At 36.2% G+C, this 27,586-nt stretch overlaps 1 protein-coding gene across 1 annotated transcript; it reads left to right on the forward strand.

Annotated features, from left to right (window-relative positions):
• Positions 1-23,969: 23,969 nt before the first annotated feature.
• On the forward strand, positions 23,970-26,078 carry LOC131803650 (GATA zinc finger domain-containing protein 4-like). Its single transcript, XM_059125090.1, has 2 exons — positions 23,970-24,149; positions 24,701-26,078. Coding segments are annotated over exons 1-2 (1,350 nt in total). The 5' UTR covers positions 23,970-24,148; the 3' UTR covers positions 26,050-26,078.
• The last annotated feature ends 1,508 nt before the right edge of the window (positions 26,079-27,586 follow it).

Genomic DNA, 27,586 nt, shown 5'->3' on the forward strand with positions numbered 1-27,586 from the left:
TCGATGCAGTACTCCAGAATTTAAATGTGAATAAATGTTTTGTGTCTTGTACGATCGCTCGTTGCCGTAGCGTAGCCCGACGTCAAGAAAGTGGACGGAAGAAAACAGCAACATCAGCAGAAATGGTTCGAAAAGTAAAGCTTGATCGAAACCCGCGTCGCAGTGGCCGAAAAATGGCTCATGAGCTGAACATATCGCAACATTCCATTCGGCAAATATTGAAAAATGAGTTCGGGGTAAAGCCATTGAAATTCAAAAAAGTGCAAGAACTAGCACCGCAAAGGAAAGAAAATACACTCAAAAGAGCTAAAGAGTTGCTTCGTTTAGGCGAAAGTGGTGAACTGCCGATTTTTTTGGTTTTCTCCAATGAGAAAACATTCATTGTCCAGCAGTTTGCAAACAAACAAAATTATCGTGTTTACTTGCCAAAGAGGTCAGCTGAAAATGGGCACCTTCGGTTGGCCACCAGAACTCAAGCGCCGGTCATGGTGATGGTGTGGGCCGCCATAAAAGCCGATTGTTACTCTCCGCTCATATTAATCGAGCGTGGCATCAGAATAAATGTCGAATATTATCGCCAAAATTTCTGGAGGATACAGAAAACATTTTGGCCACAGACCATGGACATTCCAACAGGTCTCAGCACCATCGCACTCAGCACGCGTCACCCAAGAGTGGTTACAAAATGAGGTTCCTTCATTCATTTCCAGCGCACAATGACCACCAAAATCTTGAGTATTTTGGAAAGCAAGGTTGGCACTAAAAATACCAAAGTGTCGATCACCTCAAGTAAGTGCTTCGCCGGGAATGGGTCAAAATACCGCAGAGCAACATTCAGGCAGCGTGTGACGGTTTCATTGGCCGTTTGAAGGCCATAATTCGTGCCATTGGTGACCAATTCGAAAAAAAATCTAAACTTATTCTAAAATTTGATGCTATTTCCGACATTTTTTGCTTTCATTCAATAAAATTAAAAAGAAATGTGGCTTTTGACTTTGTTGCAGTTTTGTTATCTCACCCTGTATGTCTTTATTGGATATTTATTGTGCACCAAATAGCTAATATCAGCCCAAATAAACTGAATTTTGGCAAATCCGACATCCTAGAAGCAAATTTGGTGAAAATCGGTTCAGATATAGCTCCCATTTATATGTTTCATCCGATTGGGATTTGTAGTCCACACATTCGTAATATAAATCATCTTTGGTACGAGATATCAGATACAGCCCAGAAATTAGTACCAAAATATTGTCAAGATCGGTTCAGGTTTGGATATAGCTCCCATATAAATCTTCAACCGATTCTGGGTTAATTGTGCACCAACTTTTTTGGCACTTCCGACTAAATTCAGCCTAAAAGAAACCGCTTTAGGTTTTGCTGAAAATGGGTTTAGTTACAGCTCCCATATATATGTTTCAACCGATTTAGTGTTTAAGTCTGTCACAATACAAAGATATTTTAGAATGGTCCAGATTTTTATATATCTTCCATATATATCTTCAGCCGATTCCACGGTTATTGTTCACCATATATGTAATATCAGCCCTAATTGGATAGATATTTTCATATTTAATCGATTTTTTCCATTTGGCGAAACTAGGTCCGGCATAGCTATTGCTCCACTAAATATTTTATAATATAGTTCTTATCGAAGTCATATCATGCACTATACAGTAATCTTATTTGGTACTAGAGGTACAAAACCTCCGTCAAATTTATTGAAAATAGAACAAAACGGGTTAAAAAAGTTGTAAGTTTGACAGGTACTAATTTGGTAATTTTCAAAAAAATTAAAATCCATTAAAAATTCTGTTAAAATCTTTAAAATACCGAATGTAGCCGTATATTAGGGTATATACGACGATGTGGACCTGCATACGCAACTTTTGTCATAAGCCTGCACCGACAATTTTCTGGCATAGGATGTAGTATCCATTATCAGGGGGAACCGTTATATGGGGGCTATACGAAGACGTGAACCTGCACGGAGAATTTTCTGTCACAGGCTGTAATATCCATTACGAACTTCAAGTGCGAAATTTGAAACAATTCCAGTAAATAATGCCGCTAAAATCAAAATACCGTATATCGGGGTACCATTATATGGGGGCTATTCGAAGACGTGGACCTGCACGGAGAATTTTCTGTCACAGGCTCTAATATCCATTACGAACTTTAAATGCCGAATTTTAAACAATTCCAGTAAATATTGTCGCTAAAATCATAAAAATGCCGAATATCAGGGGGATCCGTTACATGGGGGCTTTACGAAGACGTGGACCTGCACAGAAAATTTTCTGTCATAGACTGTATTATTTATTACGAACTTCAAATACTAAATTTAAAATAGTTCCGGTAAATAATGTCGCTAAAATCAAAATACCGAATTTCGGGAGGTACCGTTATATGGGGGCTATACGAAGATATGGACCTACATGGCCCATTTTCAACACCAAAAGTCCTGCAGACATAATACACATTTGAGTAAATTTTTATCAACTAACTTCATTTTATTCAGAAGCTAGAGTGATTTCCACAGAGGGACAGACGGACGGACATTGTTAAATCGACATAGAATTTTATGCTGATCAATAATATAGTGCTTTGTGGGGTCTAAAATGTATATCTCGAGGTGTTACAAACGGAATGACAAACTTAATATACCCTCCTTACTATGGTGGAGGGTATAAAAAATAGGTATCTTAGTTGGTATGATCAACTTCACATTAATCCCAATACTTTCTTTATTAAGGGAGGCCACGCCCGACTTATGACCTTTCCTTACTGGAAACCATAACCTCATGTCATTGTCTTATATTTTAAAATCATAAAAATGACTATTGACAATCCGAAGAACGAAAGTCTAATCCCCTACATTATGGGTTGTAGACTTTCCAATTTCCTAATTTCAATTCATCTTTTATGATTTTCGTATTATGTTGACAAACTTATCCTCCGTACCTCGTACAAATACCAATGAAATAAAATGCATTTTATAAATTTGTATAAAATTAAACATATATGTTGAAGAATGTAAGCCCATAAAGGCAGGTGGGTAAATGGTTGCAGTGGCAACAATTTGATTATAATAATATTCCGACCACAATAGCTGCACAAAAACGAAATGCAGATACGGTACGGAAATCTAGGCACAAACTCGCACACACACACACCACGGGTATAGGCCAAAACGTTGCTTTCGCAAATCTCATACCACCCATTTAAACAATAAATGCGAAATAATAGAATGGGATTTTTTCGGGGGGATTTTCTGGCATTACAGACAAAACTGAAAAAAATAGAATTTGGATTTTTCTAATTTCTGTGTGGGCATGAATGTTGTTATGTAAGTATTTTGAAAATGTGGTTTCTCTATTCACTTTCTGGGCAGTTGCTGTCAGTGAATGGTTTGTGTGAATGTTCGACTTTGTGTTTCTGCATCGGAAAACATCTCGTGGTCAATGGCAGTTGAAGTCAACAGCAGCTACATGACCCACACCCACATGAGAGGAAGGGCTACGATGATGATGGCCAGTTATGGCTCACTTCCATGAAAGTGTTTTGTGGGCTATTTTTTCTAGATTGAATTTATTTTTATATTTTTGAAAAGAACTTCAATTGTTCGGAATTAATAAAGTCATTTGCCTGTTTGGTTTGACGTCATTTGTTGTGGCCATTGGAGTCGTATACGGAGGCCGGGGCAGAGGAGAGATTATAGTGACATTTGATAGTTTTAGGAAACATATACAAGTGTTTATGTGTAGTTGTAATGACATGTGTATCTGTGTGTGTCATTGTTGGTATTTGTGTATCGAATACGGAAATATTGGTTTAACACCCAGAGAATTTCATTAGGAAATGTCCAAGAAATAAAAAGAACTGGTGTTTTGTAAGAAAAGCCATTGTCACATAAACACTTAATAATAAATGTTGTGGGATCTTGGAAAATATTTTTCAGATGTTATTTTTATATTAAATTATGACAGAATTAAATATTTAATTTATACGAAAATGTCCAATGCAATATAAAATAGTAAAATTGTAGCTTTTCGCATGTAAACCTTAATATTGAAGTGACTTGAGGTATTTTTTAAGTAATCTAAAAATTGTTGTAGTTTTTTGTGGTAAAGAGATTTTTTTATTTAAAGTCAATGTCCTCAAATGAAGCTCTGGTGTAAAGAAAAATGCGGAACGAAAAAAACCTCCATATCATAGCTGCTTTAAATTTTTTTTTAAAGAATTTTAATTAATTTAAGAGATGTTACGCTATTTTACAAAACAGAACTGCGGCTATGGCACCTAACTCACAATTTGTGAAATTTTCTAAAAACTCTAAAAAAGGTTTTGTCCAAACTTAAAATTATCCAAAAAACAAGAAATTTTAAGTAATACAAACCCTAACTAATTGTGATATAAATCCCCAATTTTACCAATTTCTGTTTTTCTTATTATTTATTCCGAAATTAAATAAATGATTTAATTTTCAAAGGTAAATTTAGCAAATTCCCAAATCTTGTATAAAACGAAAACACTATGAACCAAGAATACGTTTTTAAGAACTTTTTGGGCCAGGGACCTATTTTTTCAAAGGGTATATCACAGATTATTTTGGGAAATATTATTGAAGAAAATGTATTCCATAACCGTCGAATATTTGGTGACATAATTTTATGGATCAAAATCGTGAACTTTTAAAGAGTATTGCTTACGGAGTCTTGTTGGGCAAATATGGGTCAACCCTGGGCCTAATTCATGTGGTTTAAAACAAGTTGGTATTCAAAAACCTCATGGCCAAAACTGTGGAGCTTTTAATAAAATGTTATTCTAGGACGTATTAGCACAAAATCGTGAATATTCGAATCATAATTTTTACGAGAAATTTCTGCACTAAAATCTTTAATATTGAAGACCAGAATGATCGATTTTTTAGAAAATTTTACCAATTTATTTGGTGGCTCATTACCCACCAATATACGGCGACCATCCATTAAAGCTCCCGATTATCTTCAATATTTCGACAATCAAAATCGTCTGCAACCTGGAACCAACCGATTGTTAAGCATTTTGTCAAAATTAGATTAAGTTCGAAAATGGGTAATATTTGTCCACTCATTCCCCTTCTGTTACCCCTATAAATTGTAAAGACTTTCAAAATCTTAAAAACTGAATGTCCAACATAGCGGGAAGGGTGCATCCAACTTCATTCACAATTGAAACATTGCAATATTTCTATCAGTCCTATTATGTGGAAAACCAGTAAAGAAAGGGCCAAAGTCGGGCGGGGCCGATTTTTTAATACCCTACACCAATTTGCATATTTAGTGAAGCTACCCATAAAAAATAAACGTGTTTGTGGCTTCAAAGCAAATGTAATTTAAAGCCGAAAGGAACTAATATATGATACTATACTCTTGACCGATTTCTTCTAAACTTGACGGACTGAAGCGAAACTCCTCAAAATCAATTTTTTTGAGCTGATATTGTTTGTTGTAGGGAGCATTTTACGGGTGTGAGAGACTTAAATACATACTCAGACGAAACATATATATGGGACCTATAGCTATATCTTAACAGATTTTTACCATATTTGTTACACTTTCTTCAAGGCTGAATTCATTCGTATGTGCCTGACTAAGTTCAATTTGGTCTTATATTAAGCATTTGGATTACAATAAACTTGAAATTGAGTAAATATATATATATATATATATGAGAGCTATATCCAAACGGCTGTGAAGGACAAAAATATCAAGCGCACAAAAGCATTTTGGTGAGAATTTTCCAGAAAAAAAAAAGTTATTCGTGATGAAATACAAGCGTGATAGTGTTAGACTGTTAGCGTAGCCCGTCGTCAAGGAAGTGGACGGAAGAAAACAACAACATCAGCCGAAATGGTTCGAAAAGTAAAAAAGCGACTAGGTCGAAAAATGGTTCGTGAGCTGAACATATCACAATATTCCATTCGGCAAATATTGAAAAATGAGCCATTGAAATTCCAAAAAGTGCAAGAACTTACACCGCAACAGAAAGAAAATGGATTCAAAAGAGCTAAGGAGTTGACTCGCTTGGCCTAAAGTGGTGAACTGCCGAATTTGTTTTTTTTTTTTTTCGATGAGAAAACATTCGTTGTCCAGCAGTTTGTAAACAAACAAAATGATCCTGTTGACTTGCCAAAGAGGTCAGCTGAAAATGTGTACCTTCGGTTGGTCACCAGAACTCACGCGCCGGCCATTGTGATGATGTGGGCCGCCATAACAGCCGATGGTCGCTCTCCGCTCGTATTAAGCGACCGTGGCATCAGAATAAATGCCGAATATTATCGCGAAAATATTCTGGAGGGTGTATTAAAGCCATTGGCACGCAAACATTTTGGTCACAGACCTTGGACACATTTTCCAAAAATTACTACATATCTCATATAAAGTGACGGAAGTAACCAATATAGTCTAAACCTGGCCCATTGCTAAACCATAGAGGGTCAACAATTTAAGTAATCATAACAGAAGTTAAAATATATTTAATTAATCGAACATTGGCTGGGAATATATATCTGTCGTCAAATCCGATTGATACTTTTTAACTTGCTATTAACATATTTTTATGCAATTTTTATGTTTTATTCTTTTCTGACCAGAGACTATTAGAGGTCAGAATAGATAGCCTATTGTTTTTAAAAACTTTACCAAAATATTTACATGTTAAAATGGACCATTATTCCGATTTTACAGTAGCGAATCATAAATATAGACCAACCGACGAGAAATTTTGAATGGGGTTATATGTTTCCCAATATCTAAAGAAAATCGTTTATTCTAGCCAAGGGGGTTTAGATTTGTAGAAACTTTATCTTTATGCCCTTGACTTCCTCAGGAAGCACTGACAGATTTTGTTGAAAATGATAAAAAAAAAATAATAAAAACACGACTTGTTATAAGACTATAGGCTTTTGGTCAGTGAGGAACGATATGAAGTTACTATAGGGTGAGATAAAAAAAACTGTAACAAAGTCAAATGCCATAATTTTTATTTATTTTTTTTAATTGTATTGAATGAAAGCAACAAATGTCGGGAATAGCATCAAAGTATAGAATATGTTTCGATTTGTTCGAATTGGTCACCTTTGGCACGAATTATGGCCTTCAAACGACCAGTGAAACCGTCACACGCAGCCCGAATGTTGCTCTGCGGTATTTTGGCCCATTTCAGGCGAAGCGCTTGCATGAGGTGATCGACAATTTGGTATTTTTAGTGCCAAACTTGCTTTCCAAAATACTCCAGACACAGTAGTCCAACGGATTGGTATCCGGAGATTTTGGTGGCCATTGTGCGCAGGAAGTGAAGCGGGGAACCTCATTTTGTAACCATTCTTGGGTGGCGGGTGCTGAGTGCGATGGTCCTGAGTCCTATGGGAATGTTTAAGGTCTACGGCCAAAATGTTTGCATGCCCACGGATCGAATACACCCTCCAGAATATTTTCGCGATAGTATTCGGCATTTATTCTGATGCCGCGGTCGATTAATACGAGTAGAAAGCGATCATCGGCTGTTATGGCGGCCAACACCATCACAATGGCCGGCGCTTGAGTACTGGTGGGCTATCCATCATTATGGCCGGCGCTTGAGTTCTAGTAGTCAACCGAAGGTGCACGTTTTCAGCTGTCCTCTTTGGCAAGTAAACACCATCATTTTGTTTGTTTATAAACAGCTGGACAACGAATGTTTTCTAATCGAAGAAAACCAAATTCGGCCGTTCACAACTTTCGGCCAAGCGAAGAAACTCTTTAGCTCTCTTGAGACTATTTTCTTTCTGTTTCGGTGTAAGTTGTTGCAGTTTTTGGAATTTCAACGGCTTCACCACGAGCACATTTTTCAATATTTGCCGAATGGAATATTACGATATGTTCAGCTCATGAGCCATTTTCCGGCTACTGCGACGCGACTTTCGATCAAGTCGCTTCTTTACTTTTCGAACCATTTATGCTGATGTTGCTGTTTTCTTCCGTCCACTTTCTTAACGTCGGGATACGCTACTGGTATCACGGTAACGTGGGATGGTACGAGACACAAAAGATGTATTCTCATTTAGCGATAGCCACTTGTGGTTTTCCAGCCAAATATAAAGAAATCACACTGTCACGCTTGAAATTCATCACGAATACTTTTTTTTTTTTTTTGGAAAATGCTTTTGTACGCTTCTAAATAATATAATGAGCTGTCACTGGAATAATTTTAACAGCTGTCGGACGAGTAGCTTAGAAATGAAAGCAGTCTGAATTTGGTTGCAGTTATTTCTTCTCACCCTGTATTTAACAGAGTCTCTATTAACAGTCATATATATATCTGTATTTAACACACTACATATGGAATCACTGTAATCCTCCAAATGCTTCTGAATGAAACTGTGACAATATTTGCCTTACCTTATCTCTCTTGTAATAAATCTCTTGACATAACCTCTGCTAAGGCTTTCTACAAATGTACTTACTTGGAGCCTCTTAAATTCACACATAATTAACACACACACACGTGCACTTACATCAGCAGTTAACAATTGCTAACAACTTCACACCACATCAAAGCGACACAATTGGCGACAGCGTGATAAACGTCCACATCGACGCTGCCATCAATATTTCCGTCAACGATTTCCTCTAAATCAACTTCAGAATTGGCAGCCACTGAAGTTTAATCAGTTTTGCACTGCTAGCCAATTCTTGGGCCAATGTCTACTGCCATGGATTTGGGTCAGATGGTCAAGATCACAAGACGTAAGCGAACGATGGAATTAGCTGGCTGCCTGGCAACCTAAAATTAATTGTTCTTCTTGTAAATGATTTGTGGTCAGAGAGCAAATATTTATGGGTGGGCTATGTCAAATCCTGCATCGGTGTGTGTGTGTCGAACTCCGTTTGTCCTTAATGGTGTTGGCTTAGTTGTTGTTGTTGCTGCTGCTTGCGCCACTGTCTTGGTGTCAATTATGTGACCCTCAGGCGTTTTTTGAGCTAGACTATCCTTGCCATACCATAACTCACCATTTAACACAATGACATGGACCTCACTGGTGAGCAGGCAGGACCGTTTAGAGAAAATAGAGATTGCTTAAACGCATTGTCTTCCTTTGTCATTTATTAGAAAATTTTCGTTCTTCTGGTGCCTAGATTTCGTTGATGGTGTGTGTGTGTGCATCTTTTATCGATGTGTATGTGTTTGTGTTTTTCTTACATCTTAAGCTCATTTACAAATTACGTTTATTTGCTTTCTTAGCTTAGAGTAGCAATTGTTGGTGTTCCTCACGATGCTGTTGCCTGCCACGGTTGCTGCTGCAGCTACTTTTGTTGTTGTTGCTCTAACTATAGTTGATGGTTGCAATTGCACCATCATCATTTGTGCGCCGAGTTCATTATTTAGCCATTGCTGATTTCATTCATTTCGCCTCGTTTATTTCTTCTCTTCTCTTCTAAACTTCACTGACGAAGTCGTATACGGGTTATTTCAGGAAAGTTTATCCAATTCAAAACTGGAATATTTTAGAGGGTTTACATAATTTCACCGTCCTTCTATCAGCCCCATTGAGACACACGATAACTTTCGTAGGAGCATTCGAATTAGTCCAAACTTGGACGTTTGATTGGGGTATTATGTAACACTTCGATATATTGGTCCAAGACATAGAAAACTATATATGGATCTTCATATCTCGCCGAGCTGAGTCGATCAAGCTACGTATGCTCGTCCGTCTGTCCATGTTAAATTGCAATCAAGCTATAAATCACAATTATGGCCGATCCTCATGAAATTCATGGAGCAATGGATCGGTATAAAAGCCTTTCTGGGGGGGGGGGGGGGGAGATGATTGCAAAATATTTAGGGGTTAAAATGGACGAAAACAGAAAAAAAATCTTGAAATTGTAATTGCTCTAGAGGTCACAAATATAGACCAATCGAAAAACGGAATTTCAACGATATACAATATCATATATCACAGAAAGTGGATGTTTGTTAGACCTCTTGCAACTCAAGAACGGCTGGACGGATTTTGACAATTCTCACTAATTCAGAATGGCATTTTGGCAGAATAAAAGAATAAAATCTATAAAAATTACATAAAAAGATACCAAAAATTTTGCGCATTTTTATACCCTCAGCCACATTGCTCACCCTGTATATCGGGTGAGATAAAAACTCCAACAAAGTCAAACGCCATATTTTAACATTTTTTTTTGTAAATTTTATTGAATGAAAGCAAACAAGTAAAAAACAATATTAAGTTCGCCCGGGTTGAACTTTTAATACCCTCCACCTTATGGTAAAGGAAACATTATAAACCATTGTGACACACAAATACCAATTTTTAGACAAATCCGCGAAGAAATTTGGCAAAAATCATATACGCTATAACAAAGCGTGGACCCATACAAACATTGTTTCTCCTCACGAGCTAGAACCCATTATGACCCACAAAGGCAAATTTTTAGACAAATCCGCGAAGAAATGTAGCAAAAATCATCAAAAAATACCGAATTTCGGGCGGTACCGTTATATGGGGGCTAAACCAAAACATGCACCATATATTATTTCGCCATACGAGCTAGAACCCATTACGAACTAAAAATACCAATTTCTGGGCAAATCCGTTAAAATATTTGGCAAAAACATCAAAATATCAAATATCGGCAGGTACCGATACACGGGGGCTATACCAAAACATGAAATTATACATACGACAAATATTTAGGGATGTTACAAACGGAATGACAAAGTTAATATTCCCTCCTTTCCAAAAATGTCTGATATAGCATAAAATTTTAGAATAAGTTTAGATTTGTTCAAATCGGTCATCTTTGACACGAATTATGGCCTTCAAACGGCCAATGAATACCTCACACGCTGCCCGAATATTGCTCTGCGGTATTTTGGCCCATTCCCGTCGAAGGGCTCACTTGAGGTGATCGACACGTTGGTATCTTTTAGTGCCAACTTGCTTTCCAAAATACTCCAGACACAGTAGTCCAGCGGATTGGCATCTGGAGATTTTGTTGGCCATTGTGCGCTGGAAATGAAGCTAGGAACCTTATTTTGTAACCATTCTTGGGTGGCGCGTGCTGAGTGCAATGGTGCTGAGTCCTGTTAGAATGTCCAAGATCTGCAGCCAAAATGTTTGCGTGCCCAAGGCCTTAATACACCCTCCAGAATATTTATGCGATAATAATCGACATTTATTCTGATGCCACGGTCGATTAATACCAGCGGAGGGCGACCATCGGTTATTATGGCGGCCCACACCAACACCATGGCCGGCGCTTGAGTTCTGGTGGCCAACTGAAGGTGTACATGTTCAGCTGATCTCTTTGGCAAGTAAACACGATCATTTTGTTTGTTTACAAACTGCTGGACAACGAATGTTTTCTCATCGGAGATAAACAAATTCGGCAGTTCACCACTTTCGGCCAAGCGAAGAAACTCTTTAGCGCTTCTGATTCTATTTTCTTTCTGTTGCGGTGTAAGTTCTAAGCACTTTTTGAAATTTCAATGGGTTTACCCCGAGTTAATTTTTCAATATTTTCCGAATGGAATATTGCGATATGTTCAGCTCACGAGCCATTTTTCGGCCATTGCGACGCGGGTTTCGATCAAGTATCTTCTTTACTTTTCGAACCATTTCTGCTGATGTTGCTTTTTAGCAGTAGCACGGTAACGCGCGATGGTACGAGACACAAAAGATTTATTCACATTTAAATGTTGGAGTGCTCTAACGATAGCCAGTTGTGATTTTCCACCCAAATATAAAAAAACACACTATTACGCATAAATTCCATCACGAATAACTTTTTTTCTGAAAAAATGCTTTCGTACGCCTGTAAACAATGTAATGAGCTGTCACTGGAATAATTTTAACAGCTGTCGGATGAGTGGCTTGAAAATTACAGCAGTCTGAAGTTTGTTGCAGTTTTTTCAGTTGGTTGAGTCATTGTTAAATTATCACTCAGTAAAATCCTTCCGTATTCATTCCTCAGGCTCTTACTATAGAGTTCATTCGTATCGTTCCTTACAGGCATTCAAGGTTCCCCACGAGAAGTATTAGAATCATCCCACAATCTATCTTGAATACTGATTGAGTTCTCATGAAGTTGAGTCCTTCGTCCTTGCGTCAATACTTATTACAATTACTTGCGGTAGGAATATCCTAAATTTGAGTATTAGTTAAAGGGCTGGCAGAGTAAAATTAATTTTGTTATTTAAGGCGAGTTTTGCTGTAAAATTTTGAGAGCAATTGGTCTCCGACATACTTAACCAGACTTAACCAGGTATCTGGGCCAAGAAAAACTTGACTTCCCGTTCCATAAACACGAGTTTTTATCCAGGTCTCAAATCAGAAGTATTTACCCCATTCAGATAATCAATTTTTCAAAAAGGTATGGTAATTTGAACCGAGGGTGAATGTATTAGTTTTATTAGAAAATGATGACGATCCTTTCTTTTATTATATTTTTCCATTTCTTTTCCATAAAACTAAAATTTCCTCGGAACTCGAAAGGCCTTCTGGAATAACCCATATGACAGCTATTCTTCAAGGAAGTGCTTTTCTTCGTAGCTTATCTCCTTTGGGTTGGCCTGTTCGGGCATTTTGCTTGTTGTAGCAGTTGTTGCTGGCGTTATATTCCTTCAATCTCTTTGTCTTCCGCTTGACAATGTGAAACTTCTATGCAAGCTACGAGTGTTTTTTCTACATTCTTCTCAATAAGTGTGTGTGCGAGCCTTACTAAAAATATACCGAGAGTTGAATCAGTGTATGCTTGTGAGCTATTGTAAATGTTAAAAAACTACACAGTCTTGTAATTCCAATTATGTGTGTCTGTATGTGTATGCACATAGTAGAGTTCCTTCTTCCTTGTGCAGTTTGCAAGTTGTATTCTTGTTGTTGTTCTTCTTCTGCTAGTGTTGAGTGTTACTCCTGCTTCAGGACTCATGCACTCATGTATAATTGTGTAAAATTAGCTCTTGAACTGTAGTTTTTTCTTCTGTAATTTGAAAAATCCGATTTTAATGCAAATATTTAATTAGCCGTACACTTGAGGCTGTACATATTATTAAGTAAACACTTTGTTCTTCGGCTTGGATTTTTTAAGAGCAGTTTCTCAGCCACAGAGAGGAGAGATGCACTGAGAAGGGGAAGATGATATAGATATAAATTTTTCAATGTGTTACAAATATTAAATTCATTAGGCATAACCAGGAAAAGTTTTGATTTAAAATTACTTACAAAAATTAGTATCTATCTAGAAGAAATCATATTATATACCAATATATTAGAAAGTAGAAATGGAAGCAAAAAAAAAACTATTTTCCCTCCTTTGAGTGGGCTTATTCTTCAGAATGTTAAACTTTTGTGGGTGTTTTACCTGAAGAAGTGAACTTAGGAATTGTATTATTAGTCTTAATGAAGTGTTTATAAAACAAGTTAAAAATCACCAGCCGGTTAAGTCAATAGATTTATACCCTCGGCCAATGTTCGATTATTGAAATAGATTTTGACTTTGAAGGGAATTGCATGCTTTTTTCGCTTTCTTTGAGAGTTTTGTTTTTCAAATCTTGAAGCCTATGTGGGGGAGGTACCAGAAGGAATGGTCCGATATATTCCATCTTAATATCAGATCTTTCGCTGATAGAAATATTGCGATATGAAAAGTCAGAATGGAATTAAATGTTAATTTCTTGTTTTATGAGCTTCATGGACATTCAAAATTTTGACCCTTTATGGGGAGAGGTACCAGAAGGAGTAGGCCGATATTGCTCATCTCCGAACTCGATGTAAGTTTAATAATAATATTTCGATGTACCAAATCGGATACTCTTTCGAGAGTTATCATGCGCACCAGCCAGCAGACGAACGGACGGACGGACCGATATCGATAGACCGACTCCAAATGCCCTGAAACGGATTGAGACACTTTTTGGCCGTATCAAATTATATATACCCTATTTCTGAGAGAAATAGGGTAGTCTTAACGCATTCTATGATATTTATATATTTTCAAAACGCGGTGGCCTAATGTTCGCAACTTATCCAATTGTGATATGAACATAACGATGCGCAAAGTGGATACCGGACTTAAATAAATATGACATAATTATTGCGATGTGCCAGGTTTGGATTATATCGACTACCTCTTTCACTTTCTATGAAACTAGCTAAAATTTTTTATACGAAATTAAAGAATTAAACAAATTAAAAAGCAGTAAGTTCGGCCGGGCCGAACTTTGAATACCTTCCACCATTTGGAACGAATTTGGAATTTTTCAAAAAATAAAGTCCTTAAACAATTCTTTTAAAATTTTAAAAATACCGAATATAGGGGTCTATACGACATGGACCTACATAGGCATTGTATATCATAAGCCATTACCATATTGAAATTCGAAACTGGAAATAAATGGTGAATAATGTAGCTAAAATCATCAAAATACCGCATATAGGGAGGTACCGTTATATCGGAGCTGTGCGAAAACCTGGACCAGCATAGACAATTTTCTGTAACAGGCTATGGCAGCCATTAAGAACGTCACATACGACATCTCAAAAAATTTCGGTGGGTATTGTACCTACCTACCGAATATAGGGAGGTACTGATATATGGGGCCTATACAAGAACCTGTACCTGCATAGACAATTTTCTGTCACAGACTGTAGTATCTATTACGAACTTCAAATACAAAATTTGAAACTATTCCGGTGAATAATGTAGTTAAAATCATGAAAATACCGAATATCGGAAGGTACCAATATTTCCCAAAGACCTATAATTTCTTAGAAGTGGCAAAAGATTAACATTTATTATTGGTTTCTGACTGAAACGCATCTATATGAGATACAGACATTTGACTATATTCGTTAACGAAATAGTCAGAAGTGCGTCTTTCCTGTATTTGTGAATTCTCGAAAAAGTCTCTGAAATGGACATTTTCGTATTTTGTCTACAAAAGTTGGCAAACTATTTCACACATTGAATATTTTTGGATGGCCATCCAAAACTGCTTGGCTTTTGCAATGTCCAGTAACCCCCATTCAAATGTGCGTGAGGATCGGGCGATAATTACGGCCTGCTGACAATTTTGCAGTTTTGTTGGTCCATTTCAAGCGCTAAATATATGGCGATCATCTCCAAAAAGAGTAGGCTTCTATTCTGACCGTCATCTTATCCCCATGTAAAATTTCGTAAGGATCGGGCCATAAATGCGATCTGTATATGATATCCTGATATCCTAACTACTTAGTTTTGTTAGCTGTAGAAATATTACCAAATGTTTAATTCAAAATGAAAATATACCAAAAATATGACAAAATTGAAAAAATATGAGAAAATGTTACAAAATCAATATTTTCATCTTTAGAGAGATATTTTTATGCGATTTTTTAGACGTTTTTTGTTTCCTGTCAAGATGCCATTCTGAATTAATGAGAACTGTCGAAATCAATTCAGCCGTTCTCGACATATAAGAGATCTTTCAAGCATATCTTCTTTGATAAACATATATATCGCACATATTTTGCTATATATCCGATTTGTTGGATGTTAACATCAATGTAAAGGTCAGAAGTAACCTTGTCATGGCTTTGTGATTTCGCCGGGATTTAAAATATTCGTGGTTTAATGAAAAATTTTGAATTTTTTCAACACAAAAGATATTGTCTATTTTACCCGCTAAATATTATCCGATGACCACCCAAATTGGTAAGCTTCTTCCATGTCCTAAACTCTAGCTACATGCGAAATTCCGCGTCGATTGGTCTATAATTGCGACCTGTATAGCTACTGCAAAATCCGACATTTTTTCAGTATTTGGTCCATTTCAAGCCCTAAACATTTGGCGATCATCTTAAAAAGAAATAGGGTTCTATTCTGCCCCGACCCCGACCTCCATTCCAAACTTCGTGAAGATCGGGCCATAATTGCGACCTGTAGAGTGATTACAAATTAACATGGACAGACGGACAGACGGACGGACGGACATACATAGCTAGATCGACTCAGCTCGGCGAGCTAGGATGATCCATGTATACTTTCCTATGTGGGAAACCAATATTTCGTGGTGTTACATAATCTTTGGCCCAATCAAACTTATAATACTCCCAACACATAGTGTTGTAGGGTATAAAAACTGTGATACAGTTAAAAAGTTGTACTTTGCTTACTTTTTATTGTAGAACTTTTCCCCGAAGCTGAAGTTCATCAAATTTTATTTATTTAAATACACACAACAACAAAAATCTCAAGCTCGAACAACACTTGTTTCATTAAAATATAAAAAAGTCGAATAAAAGAAAAACATTAATTGATAAAAATACAAAACATCGGATTTATTATCCTATCACAAATATTTTCGAAACTTGGAATAATTTTCAAAAAATCCAGTAATACATTCCAGTATATTAAGGAATTCGTTCATTCCAGTCAAAAGGACTTCAGATCTACAGAAACTTTAGCTCAAAATAATATGGTGTGGGGTATAAGACTGTAGAGAGCTCTAAATGTCTTACCTAGCTTTGCAATTTGAATATTTGAACCAAGTACCACTATAAACGTTTCCAACTTTCTACATGTTGCCTTCAACCCGAAAAAACAACCCATTGATTTACCGAACAAAAATACTTTAACTACAGCTTGAACTTCAATATTTCATTCTGTTAAACACGCCATGAAATTGGAAATTCTGCGCCTTTTAATTCATAAACCTTTGCTGGCCGTTACGGAGACCTAAGAGTACGTCAAAAATCATAATAGTTTCCTTTGAAATAGTTTCATTCAAGAATCTTATATTGGACATTTCCGTAAGGATGATCATGAACATAGCATGGAGGTCATGAGACCTAATTCATAATTAATTTCCAAAGATTAATAATCATATTCTTAATAATCACTACAAAATGCCACTGTATCGAATGATTGATAGACATGTAGAAAATATAACTCATACGTAAAATAAAACAAAATTATGAACTCAGATAGTTACGTACTTTTTTCCAATCTCTATTCTATATTATCATAAAGATTGCAAACAGTATTGATATTTTCGTAACAAATTTGCCGAACAAAAACGAATAAATGGCCAAAAGCTTTCCGCGACATTTGTAACCTGACCTGCCCTAATGGCACATCTATGGTGTATTCCATATTCAATTCTATGCAGCTCCAATTAAGAGAATTCACCTCCCAAAAAGCTTACGGCGAATTCACTCAACAACATAAATAAGAGTTAAGTGTCTTCATTTCTATGCTCTCATAAAGAGCAACAAAATGTTGTTGCTCTTTTCTTCTCAAATGCTCTCTCTTTTTTATCACATTTTAGTATTATTTTGTTCCGGCAGATTTCTTTGGGTATGAGATTACAATGTGTTTATTCCGCTTTCAGGATGAACGGATGCTCATACGAAAAGCCGGTTAATTTGAAACTTTAGGTCGATTTCCGCCTTGGAACAAAACCTTTCACTTCTTAGCAACCCCGTTTGCCGTTGTGTGTGTCTGTTTACTATTATCCAGATGCTCATCTCTTATGAAAGTTCTCCTTCCGCTTGTTCCGTTGCACACATATGTGTGTGTGTGCGTGTGTAAGAGTGTGTGTGCATCTTGTTTTCATTATGAACAATGCCAGTATAATTTTTTTCTCCTCTCTACTCCATAACAGACAATATAACAAAGGATTTTCCTTGTATCCTTAACCACTGTTTCCTTATTGTCCTGACGCTACTTTGGTTAGATATAGGCTGTGCATTCGTGTGAGTGTGCCGTTTGCTGTTTTACGCGCTATTGTTGGCAGATGAGTGCGTGTGTGTGTGTGTGTCCCATGAGGTCCCTTTTCGTGAGCTCCTTAATTTTTATTCTTCCATTTTGTTTTGCTATGTTGATGAACGAGCGTGTTTCTTACTTTTTTTTCTTTTTAAGTCAGCCTTTAGCGAACTGCACTTGAGCTTTGTTTTCTTACCCTTTGTGTATCACTCTCCCCCTCTAGCCTTGCTTGCACTCGACTGTTTCGTGTTTTACATTTCTTCTTCTTGTTTCTTGGCTATTGCCATGTTGTCTTGGTGTTTGGGCCGCTTAAATTTTCTTGGCATCGTCGTCGTCGTCCCCGTCATTGCCGTTCGCTTCGTCATCATCATTGCGATGATGGGTGCAGTGGGTTTGTGTGTGTGTTTATCTCAGTGTTGGCCATGTCTCTTGATGATATCGTTCCTTGTTGTAGTTGTCGTCTTCGTCGTCGACATTATTGTGAAGAAGAAAGCTTTCTTTCATTTAGACTTTTTCTTTTTCTTCTTCTTCGTCGTCGTCTTTGCTAGCAAGTGTTGCAAGTGTTGAGCATTGCTTCAAGTACCCTTTTTTTACATGTCCTCAGACCCCACCTGCGTCCATGTCCTCTAGAATATCCATCAGCGTCATCATTTTTGGATTGCTGGCTGGGCAAGGCTGGGGCTGCTGCTGCTATTTCTGCTTATTCTACTTCAACTAGTCAAGTGGATATTGTAATGCGTTCGTTGAGATACTTTCCGCTCGTCCTGTGTGCCCTATGTACGTTGTTGCTGTTGTTGTTTCACTTACGATTTTCTTGTAGTCTTCGTCGTTGGCTAGGCCTTCTTTGGGTTTTTCTTAAGGTTTTGTAAATTGATTTTGTTTTTCTTTGGATACCTTTTACGAAAAGAAATAGTTAAGGATATATTAAGTTTCTTATAAGGTTTGTAGGGAAGTTTTATTTACAAGTTATTGGAAGCTTAGGAAGTGGTCCTGAGATCCAATATTTTCTACATGGATTCTATAATAGATAATTTCGAAGCGGTTCAAAACTAAGTTGTACAGGGTGAGATGAAAAAAGTGCAACCAACTTTAGACTGCTGTCATTTTTAAGCCACTCATCCGACAGCTGCTAAAATTATTCCAGTGACAGCTCATTATATTCCTTACAAGCGTGCAAAAGCATTTTTGGTGAGAATTTTACAGAAAAAAGTTATTCGTCATGGAATTCAAGGGTGATAGTGTGATTTCTTTATATTTGGCTGGAAAACACAAGTGGCTATCGTCAGAGCACTCCAGCATTTAAATGTGAACAAATATTTTGTGTCTCGTACCGTGATACTGAGAGAGTAGCCCGACGTCAAGGAAGTAGACGGAAGAAAAAACGGTTGGCCACCAGAACTCAAGCGCCGGCCATGCTGATGGCCTGGGCCGCCATAACAGCCGATGGTCGCTCCCCACACAAACATTTTAGCCGCAGACATTCCAACAGGACTCAGCACGCGCCACCCAAGAGTGGTTACAAATTGAGGTTCCTCGCTTCATTTCCAGCGCACAATGGTCACCACCGGGTACCAATACGTTGGACTATTGTGTCTGGAGTATTTTGGAAAGCAAGGTTGGCACTAACAAATACCAAAGTGTCGAACACCTCAAGCAAGCGCTTCGCCGGGAATGGGCCAAAATACCGCAGAGGAACATTCAGGCAGAGTCTGACGGTTCCATTGGCCGATTGGAGGCCATAATTTGTGCCAAATGTGACCAATTCGAACAAATCTACATTTATTCTAGAATTTGATGCTATTTCCGACATTTTCTGCTTTCATTCAATAAAATTTAAAAAAAAAATGTAAAAATTATGCCGTTAGACTCTGTTGCGGTTTTTTATCTCACGCAGTATTTATATATGAAGAGAACAATTTCAATTACAATGTTTAATTGAAATGAGTCGTTAACCAGCTTTCCCCTTTGGAGGTATCCAATCCATTCCGTCCTAGTCAAATTATTTTCTCATGGGTAAAGTTAAAATCGTATTCTTAGAATTCCAACTTTTATATCGACATTCACGGTTAAAAGTCGTTATTCGGACGTTAATAACTGAACAATAACTATGTGAAACTCGATCCATATTCTTTCTGGCTACCGCTTTCCCATTACATTATAGGGTATGATGACCACCATCTTATCCGCCACCCGCAACATCTTTGCTTGTTTCATTATTTCACTTTTCTTATTGTGATGTGAATGTAAGTGTGTGTGTTTATTGGCCTCGTAAGTCTGTCAGTTCCATAGACTTTCTTGTTGTTTTCTTTCGGTGGTTCATAGTTGTAATAGTTAACTATTTATTATTGAATAGTTTTCCCTTGTTATTCGCACAGCCTTGTTTTGTGCATTTCCTTATCTGGCCTGTTCTCTCGTCAGACACACTTTCTGCCACAATGATCTCGTTTTAGCGATTATAACAGTCGAAGGCTTTTAATATAATTAAATAGCTCGACTGAAAGTCAATTGAGACATTTGAAAAAAAAAAATACCAGAAAACTATTGAATATTAAATTTTTTAATTTTAATTGAATAAAATTTTTAATAAATCGGAATATTCTAAAACACAGCATTTCCAAAGATAAAAAAATACGTTAAATTGAATCAGTCGGTATTGTCGATAGTTAAATACCCTCAGCCAATGTTCAATTATTGAAATATATTTTGACATTTGTTATTATTATAGACCAATATTGTACATTTCTTCTCGGACCTAAATAAATATGATATAAATATTACGACATGTCAGGTTTCGACTATACTGGCTACATCCTTCACTTTATATGAGATATGGGATATTTTCTAGAAAATGTTAAAATGTGCGTGAGTTTGAAATATTGATATGGGCAAAATTACTAGAAAATCGAACACTTATATCCAATATTTTCCGAAATCATAAATTCCATACTCATCTCAAAAAATTTAGGTATAGCAAGTTGTAAAGAATCGCGGAAGTTATGACAGATAAAAATATTGAAAATTTTGACCTTTTTGAAAATCTTGAACCCTATGTTGTAGAGGTACCCGAAAATTAATCCTATCTCTACCATCTTTAAATATCTTTACATTATAACATATCTTGTGATGATGGACATTTTGAGATGTACCAAGTCTGCATAGAATCAGATGTTGATTAGAAGGAGTAAACCGATATATCCCATCTTCAAAGCTGAACTTGTGTTAGTAGAAATAGTGGGATGTGTAAAATATGAAGAGAACCGAATGCTAATTTCGGATTTTATAGTCGTATTGTAATGACGCTACAGTCAAAACGAATTAATATAGGAAGCTAAAATTTTGCATTTTGTCTGCAGGCAGATCAAGTTCGAAGATGATTTCACCCAAATTTTTCAATGGAATTGTCCACAAAAAGAATTCCTTTTCGTATATCCCCCATATAAAGGCACCTCCCGATAATCAGTATTTTGATGACTTTTGCGATGTTACAAACCGAATTGTTTCAAATGTCGTATATAAAGTTCAAAACAGTTACTACAGCATATGACACAAATTACTTATGCAGGACCACGTCTTGGTATATAAAAAAAATAAAAAATCGAAAATAGTGCCTACTTATTTTGATAAATTTTCCCACGGACTTTTTTCGAGTTGACGATTGAAAGTAACATAAAATTTCGTTTTAGATGTAGGGTATCAAAAGAAGAAACATTCTTCACATGCTTTCACTATAAATCTCAGAATAAATTATATATCTATGTACAATAGTTTGTATGGAAAATACACTCAAAATTTATATACTAAAAGGGTTCTTCTCCATATTTTCCAATCTATGATATTTTTTACGAAGACGTGGACCTGTACAGACAATTCTGTATTTGGCTTTTGTATACACTTCAAACTTCAAATACAAAATTAGAAACAACTCCGGTGAATGATGTCGCTAAAATCATCAAAGCACCGAATATCGGAAGGTACCGTTATATGAGTGATATACGAAAACGTGTCATAGGTTGTAATATCCATTACAAACTTCAAATACTGAATTTTAAGCAATTCCGGTGAATTATGTCACTAAAATCATCAACATATCGAATATATGGAGGTAACGCTATATGGGGGCTATACGAAGGAGTGGTCCTGAAAAGACAATTTTATGTCTTAGTCTGTAGTGTCTATTACGAAATGCAAATACCAATTTTAAAACAATACATATTCGAATTTAATTTAATCAAACTACTTCATTTCGTTCGGAAGCTAGAGTGATTTGCACAGACGGAGAGACGGGCATCGCTAAATCGACATAGAATTTTATGCTGATAAAGAATATAAATACTTTGTGGAGTCTCAAATGTATATTTCGAGGTGTTACAAACGGAATGACAAACTTAATACACCCTCCATACTATGGTGGAGGGTATAACTAGGCGAATTTTATGAATTTTTTTTATAAAAAACAAAGTTGAAAGACACAGGTATGTTTTTTAAACTTATTTTGAATTAAGTTTAAATATGTTTTTATACCACTTTTTCATGAAGTCCTTGAGTTCTGCTGACATCAACATCATCATTTAGAGGCGAGGTAAAGTACCATTTGTAGAAAATATAGAAATTGCGAACTCACAAAACCCATTTTTGAGTCATGTCACGGTATGACTTTGAAATTTGCGATAGAAAAGTAGAAGTTTGTGTTCTAGTAGATATTAACTATGCACTACGTATTTTTGAGACACTTTCCTTGAGTGGTAAATTATTTTTCGATTAAATATCCCGTGTTTGATATACGATAATTAAAACAAAATTTCGAATTCTAGAACGCAATATTTTGAAAATTAAAATAACACCAAATCAATACAACAGCCTGAAATATTTTACTCGCATTTGGAAGTAGGACAAGGAACTGTGTGGAGAAACCCAAAAAAGGCTCGCCTTTTGCTCACATCACTTGCTCACTATAGGTAAAGTAAGACCTCGACACAATCAGCAAACCCTGTTCCATTAAAGAAGTGTGTTCCGCACACACAAACACACACACACACTCATGCCCAGTGAGGCCTAACCTATCCCAATTTGAAATATGTCACAGACTGGTGGTTGGTGGTGTACGAAAGAAATGAAAACAAAATAAAACCAAAAAGGCACGGCGCGGCCCGACGAAAACAAGACCATTGAGCGAGCGTTGGTTGCAGTCAACATTATTCTCAAGTTCCAATAACAGATGCAAATATTATAACAGTCGGTTCGGCCAAAAAGCTGACGAACCTGCTGCCACAGCGTATGAGTATGGTAGCCGGTCCGCAAAACAAACCTTACCCGTTTGGGGGCAAACGATAATCAAAAATTGAGTAAGGACCAAAGGGCGTCAGTCAGTTTGAACAAAAAACACAACACGAAATCATGGACGAAAAAAATCCCTTCGTAATTGATGCCGAACCAACTGGGAGAGCGAGCCACAAAGAAAGAGAGTCCCCTATAGTTCAAAACTCACATGAGTTTTTGGCCAGAAATTAAGAGCACATCCGAACGATATGTGCCCAGCAATACCATATACTAACCAACATACATATGTACCTCCATTGTAGCAATGGAAACCCCACAAAAAGACAAGCTATAACAAAAACAACGCCACAACAATGAATTCTGTTGCTGCGTAATAAGAAAACCAACAACGACGACAATGAACTACCTCCAACAATTAAATGCGGTCCAAAGTCTAACAAACGGCGCTTGATTTCGGGGAATTCCTCGGTAATCGTGTATGCACACACACAGAGCATGTTCGTCTAGTTCACATCATAACGATGACGACAACGACGACGACTACGACTGCTATGAGTGTGGCCCCCAGTGTCATTGATAAGGCAGGGAGCGGTGTGGCCCCATGTAGAAAACTTCGGATAGATTGGCATAAACCCAGACTATGAACGACACCAGAGTTCGGCTGTATGTCTCTGTGTGTGTGCGCCTGAGTTTGCATAATGGACAGTGTCAAAGGGAGACCGAGACCACACACAGAAGGCATTCAAGTTGGGCGCATGACTTCTAAAAATAACATTGATGAGCCGACCTCAAAACCATGTCTCTGAGAATGAGAGAGTTAAACAGATAGAGAGAGAGAGTGACGAGGGCATTCAATTTGCAAAGAGAATTGCCAAGAAAATCAAGAGATGTCAAGAATTTAGTACGCGCGAGTTACGTATAATCATACTACCCCTGATAAAATTGATAAGTTCTTGGAAACAATTAGCCAATAAAACGTGTACAATTATTGCACTGTAAGCATAAGTGAATTTGACATTCTTTAGTTTGACTTTATTTTATTTTTCCAGTTAAAACTGTCTGGAGCTGAGTATACAATTATTTACAAAAGTGTGTTAATCAAATTTCATTTAAAATAAACTTATGCTAACACTGCAATAATTAATTAACAAATAATACCTGTAGAATAAGTAAATTAAAAATGTAAAAGTTAGTCTTAGTTCCATCCTCTTAGTCGCAAGTCGACGAATAAATAAATAAAAGAAAGAAAAAAAAAAAACAATTTTTTTTTAATAAACATAATTAATCAGGTTATCTAATTGGCGCAGTCGGTAGGATCCTTTAGGAATTAAAAAGGATCCAGTGAAACGTACCTAAATTATAAATAATTAAATAAATTCTGCGAATCCTACGGGACCCTCCAGGATTATAAAATAAACAATAGTGCAGTGAATAATTCAAAAAATTAAACACCACTAAAATAAACAATAGTGCAGTGAATAATTCAAAAAAATTGAACACCACTAAAATAAACAATAGTGCAGTGAATAATTCAAAAAATTGAACACCACTAAAATAAACAATAGTGCAGTGAACATTTAAGTTAAGTGGACACCACTAGATAAAGGAAGTCAATCCTTTTTTTTTTTTTCTTTTAAAAGTGTATTCGCAAAGGCAAAAAGTCTTCGACAAACGAAGAAGAATGGAGGAACAAGCTCACATCGCATCCGTAAATGTGGCAGAAGAACTAGCCAGAAAGGATCAACAATTGGAACGGTTACGCCAAGCATATCTAGAATTGCAACAGCAAACACAAGAACTACAACAACAACAGCGTAACCCGGTGTTATATGATACACAATCAAATAATGCAAAAGACAACATTTTAAAAACGATAAATCATCTACCCATTTTCACCGGCACCGGAGAAGTAACGGTGAACAGCTTTTTTAGTAGCACTGAATACTTGCTGTCAACTATACAAGATGAAAATATTAAGAAGGAGGCCATAAGAACAATATTCTATAAAATAATCCAGGGACAAGCTAAAGACGTCATAATAAACATACCCACACCGGACAACTGGCAACTAATCAAAGAGACTTTAAAACTAAGGTATAGACCGAACGTGGAACCACACAATATATATAGGATGATAGCCAACTTAAAAGTAAATTCGGTAAGTGAATTAATAATAGAGTTGCAGAATCTAAAATATAAGGCAGATGAGTTAATAGTTTATTACCGAAATGACCACTATATTGACTTATCAAACGTGGACAGTCTTTTAGTAAATACAATTAAGGAAATGACACAAGGTACACTGTTAGACAAAATTTACGAAGAAAGAAACATTAATGATATATTAAAAATATTGACAAGAAGGAGATTTGAAGACACATGCATTAGGCCAGAATATAGGAAGTTTAGGACTAAAGACGACGTAACATTTAGACAAAATCGGTCGCAAAATAGGAATAATTTTAATCCGCAGATTAACAGTAATAACCAGGGATATAATCAACGGAATTGGTTAGGACAAAATAATTTTAGGTCGGATATTAGACAAGAACGAAATAATAATGATAATAATAAAACCTATAATAATAATAATAACGATAACTATAATAGGAATAGAAACTTTAATCATTCAGGACAGTATAGAGTCCAACAAAATAACAGTTATAATAATAACTATAATAATAGGAATCAAAATGGAAATTTTAATCATTCAGGACAGTATAGAGTCCAACAAAGTAACTATAATAATATGTCGGGAAATTTCAGAAGGTTTCAGCAACAGGTAGGAAACCCTAGGCCAAATTTCAGCCAAAATCGCTTGAATCAACCTAGGCAAGACCAGCAGGAACCTATGGAAATAGACAATATAGAAGTAGATAATTATCGAGTAGTAGGAAACTCTGAACCAAATTTACATCAGGATAACGGACAAGACCAAAGACAAAATAATTTTTTTCGGAAACAACCTCCGATTGTTTACCTACCATAACCATTACGATTAATAAAAGGAAATATAAAGCTTTGATTGATACAGGCGCAAACTTAAGCCTGATTGACAGTAAGGTAAAAGATTTTGAACGAGTTTTACTAAAACAACCTATAGAATTTAGCACCATAACTAGGAAGGACATAATTAAATTTGAAGTTATAACTGACGCACCTATGGAATTTAACTTACCAAATTATACAAAAATTAAGTGGAAAATGCAAGAGTTAAAAGGAAGAAAGTACAATTTTATTATAGGAGTTGATTTACTAAACCATTTTAACACGATGATAAATTTAATAGACGGACACATAACATTTAATAACAAGATTACAAAATTTTTAATTAATCCATATAAGGATTTGGAAATATGTTCATTGGAAAAACTGGAAGTTGACTTGGACAGAATTCAGTTGAATCATTTAAATGCAGAGGAGCATTTAGAAGTTACGAGAATTTTAAGAAGATTCGACAAAATATTTTTTAAAGAAGGGGACCAATTGACAAGTACAATGACAATAAAACATGAAATAAGAACGACAACAAATGAACAGATAAATTCCAAATTATACAGATATCCGCCACAACATGAAGAAGAAGTACGACGACAGATCAGGGAAATGGAGGAACAGGGCATAATTAGGAAAAGTTGTTCAAGATATTCAAGCCCATTAATAGTAGTACCCAAGAAAATAGATAATTCTGGAGAGCGTAAATATAGATTAGTGGTAGATTATAGGAAGCTTAATGAAGTGACGATCGATGATAAATATCCACTACCGAACATAGATTCAATTTTAGATAAACTAGGACGAGCACAATATTTTACTACCTTGGATCTAGCCAAGGGATACCATCAAATTCTAATAAGAGAACAGGACAGAGAGAAAACAGCTTTTGTGACACCTCACGGATTATATGAATTCATAAGAATGCCGTTTGGGTTAAAAAATGCCCCAGCGACATTCCAACGATTAATGAATGAAACACTAAGAGATTTCATTAATAAAACATGTGTAGTTTATCTGGACGATATACTTATTTTTAGTACTTCTCTTAAGGAACACGTTAAAGCCATAACGGACATTTTCACGGTATTGGAACGGGCAAATTTAAAAATACAAATCGACAAATGTAATTTCATGAAAAGAGAGACAGAATTTTTGGGGCATATTCTGACAAAGGAAGGACTAAAACCAAACCCCAATAAAATTAAGGTTATTCAAGAATTAGATTTACCTAAAACAGAAAAACAAATCAAAAGTTTCCTGGGATTAACGGGATATTATAGAAAATTTGTGAGAGATTATGCTAAAGTCGCACAGCCAATAACAAAATACTTAAAGAAAGGTGTAAAAATAAATTTAAGGGACCCTACATACATAGAAGCTTTTGAAAAATTAAAATCTTTAATTAGCTCTCATCCAATTTTAAGATACCCAAATTATGAAAGACAATTTACATTAACTACAGATGCGTCGAATTACGCAATCGGTGCTGTCCTGTCACAGGAGGGACATCCAATTTGTTTTGCATCAAG

The sequence above is a fragment of the Musca domestica genome, unplaced genomic scaffold (genome assembly GCF_030504385.1).
Source record: "Musca domestica strain aabys unplaced genomic scaffold, Musca_domestica.polishedcontigs.V.1.1 31, whole genome shotgun sequence".
NCBI lineage: Eukaryota > Metazoa > Arthropoda > Insecta > Diptera > Muscidae > Musca > Musca domestica.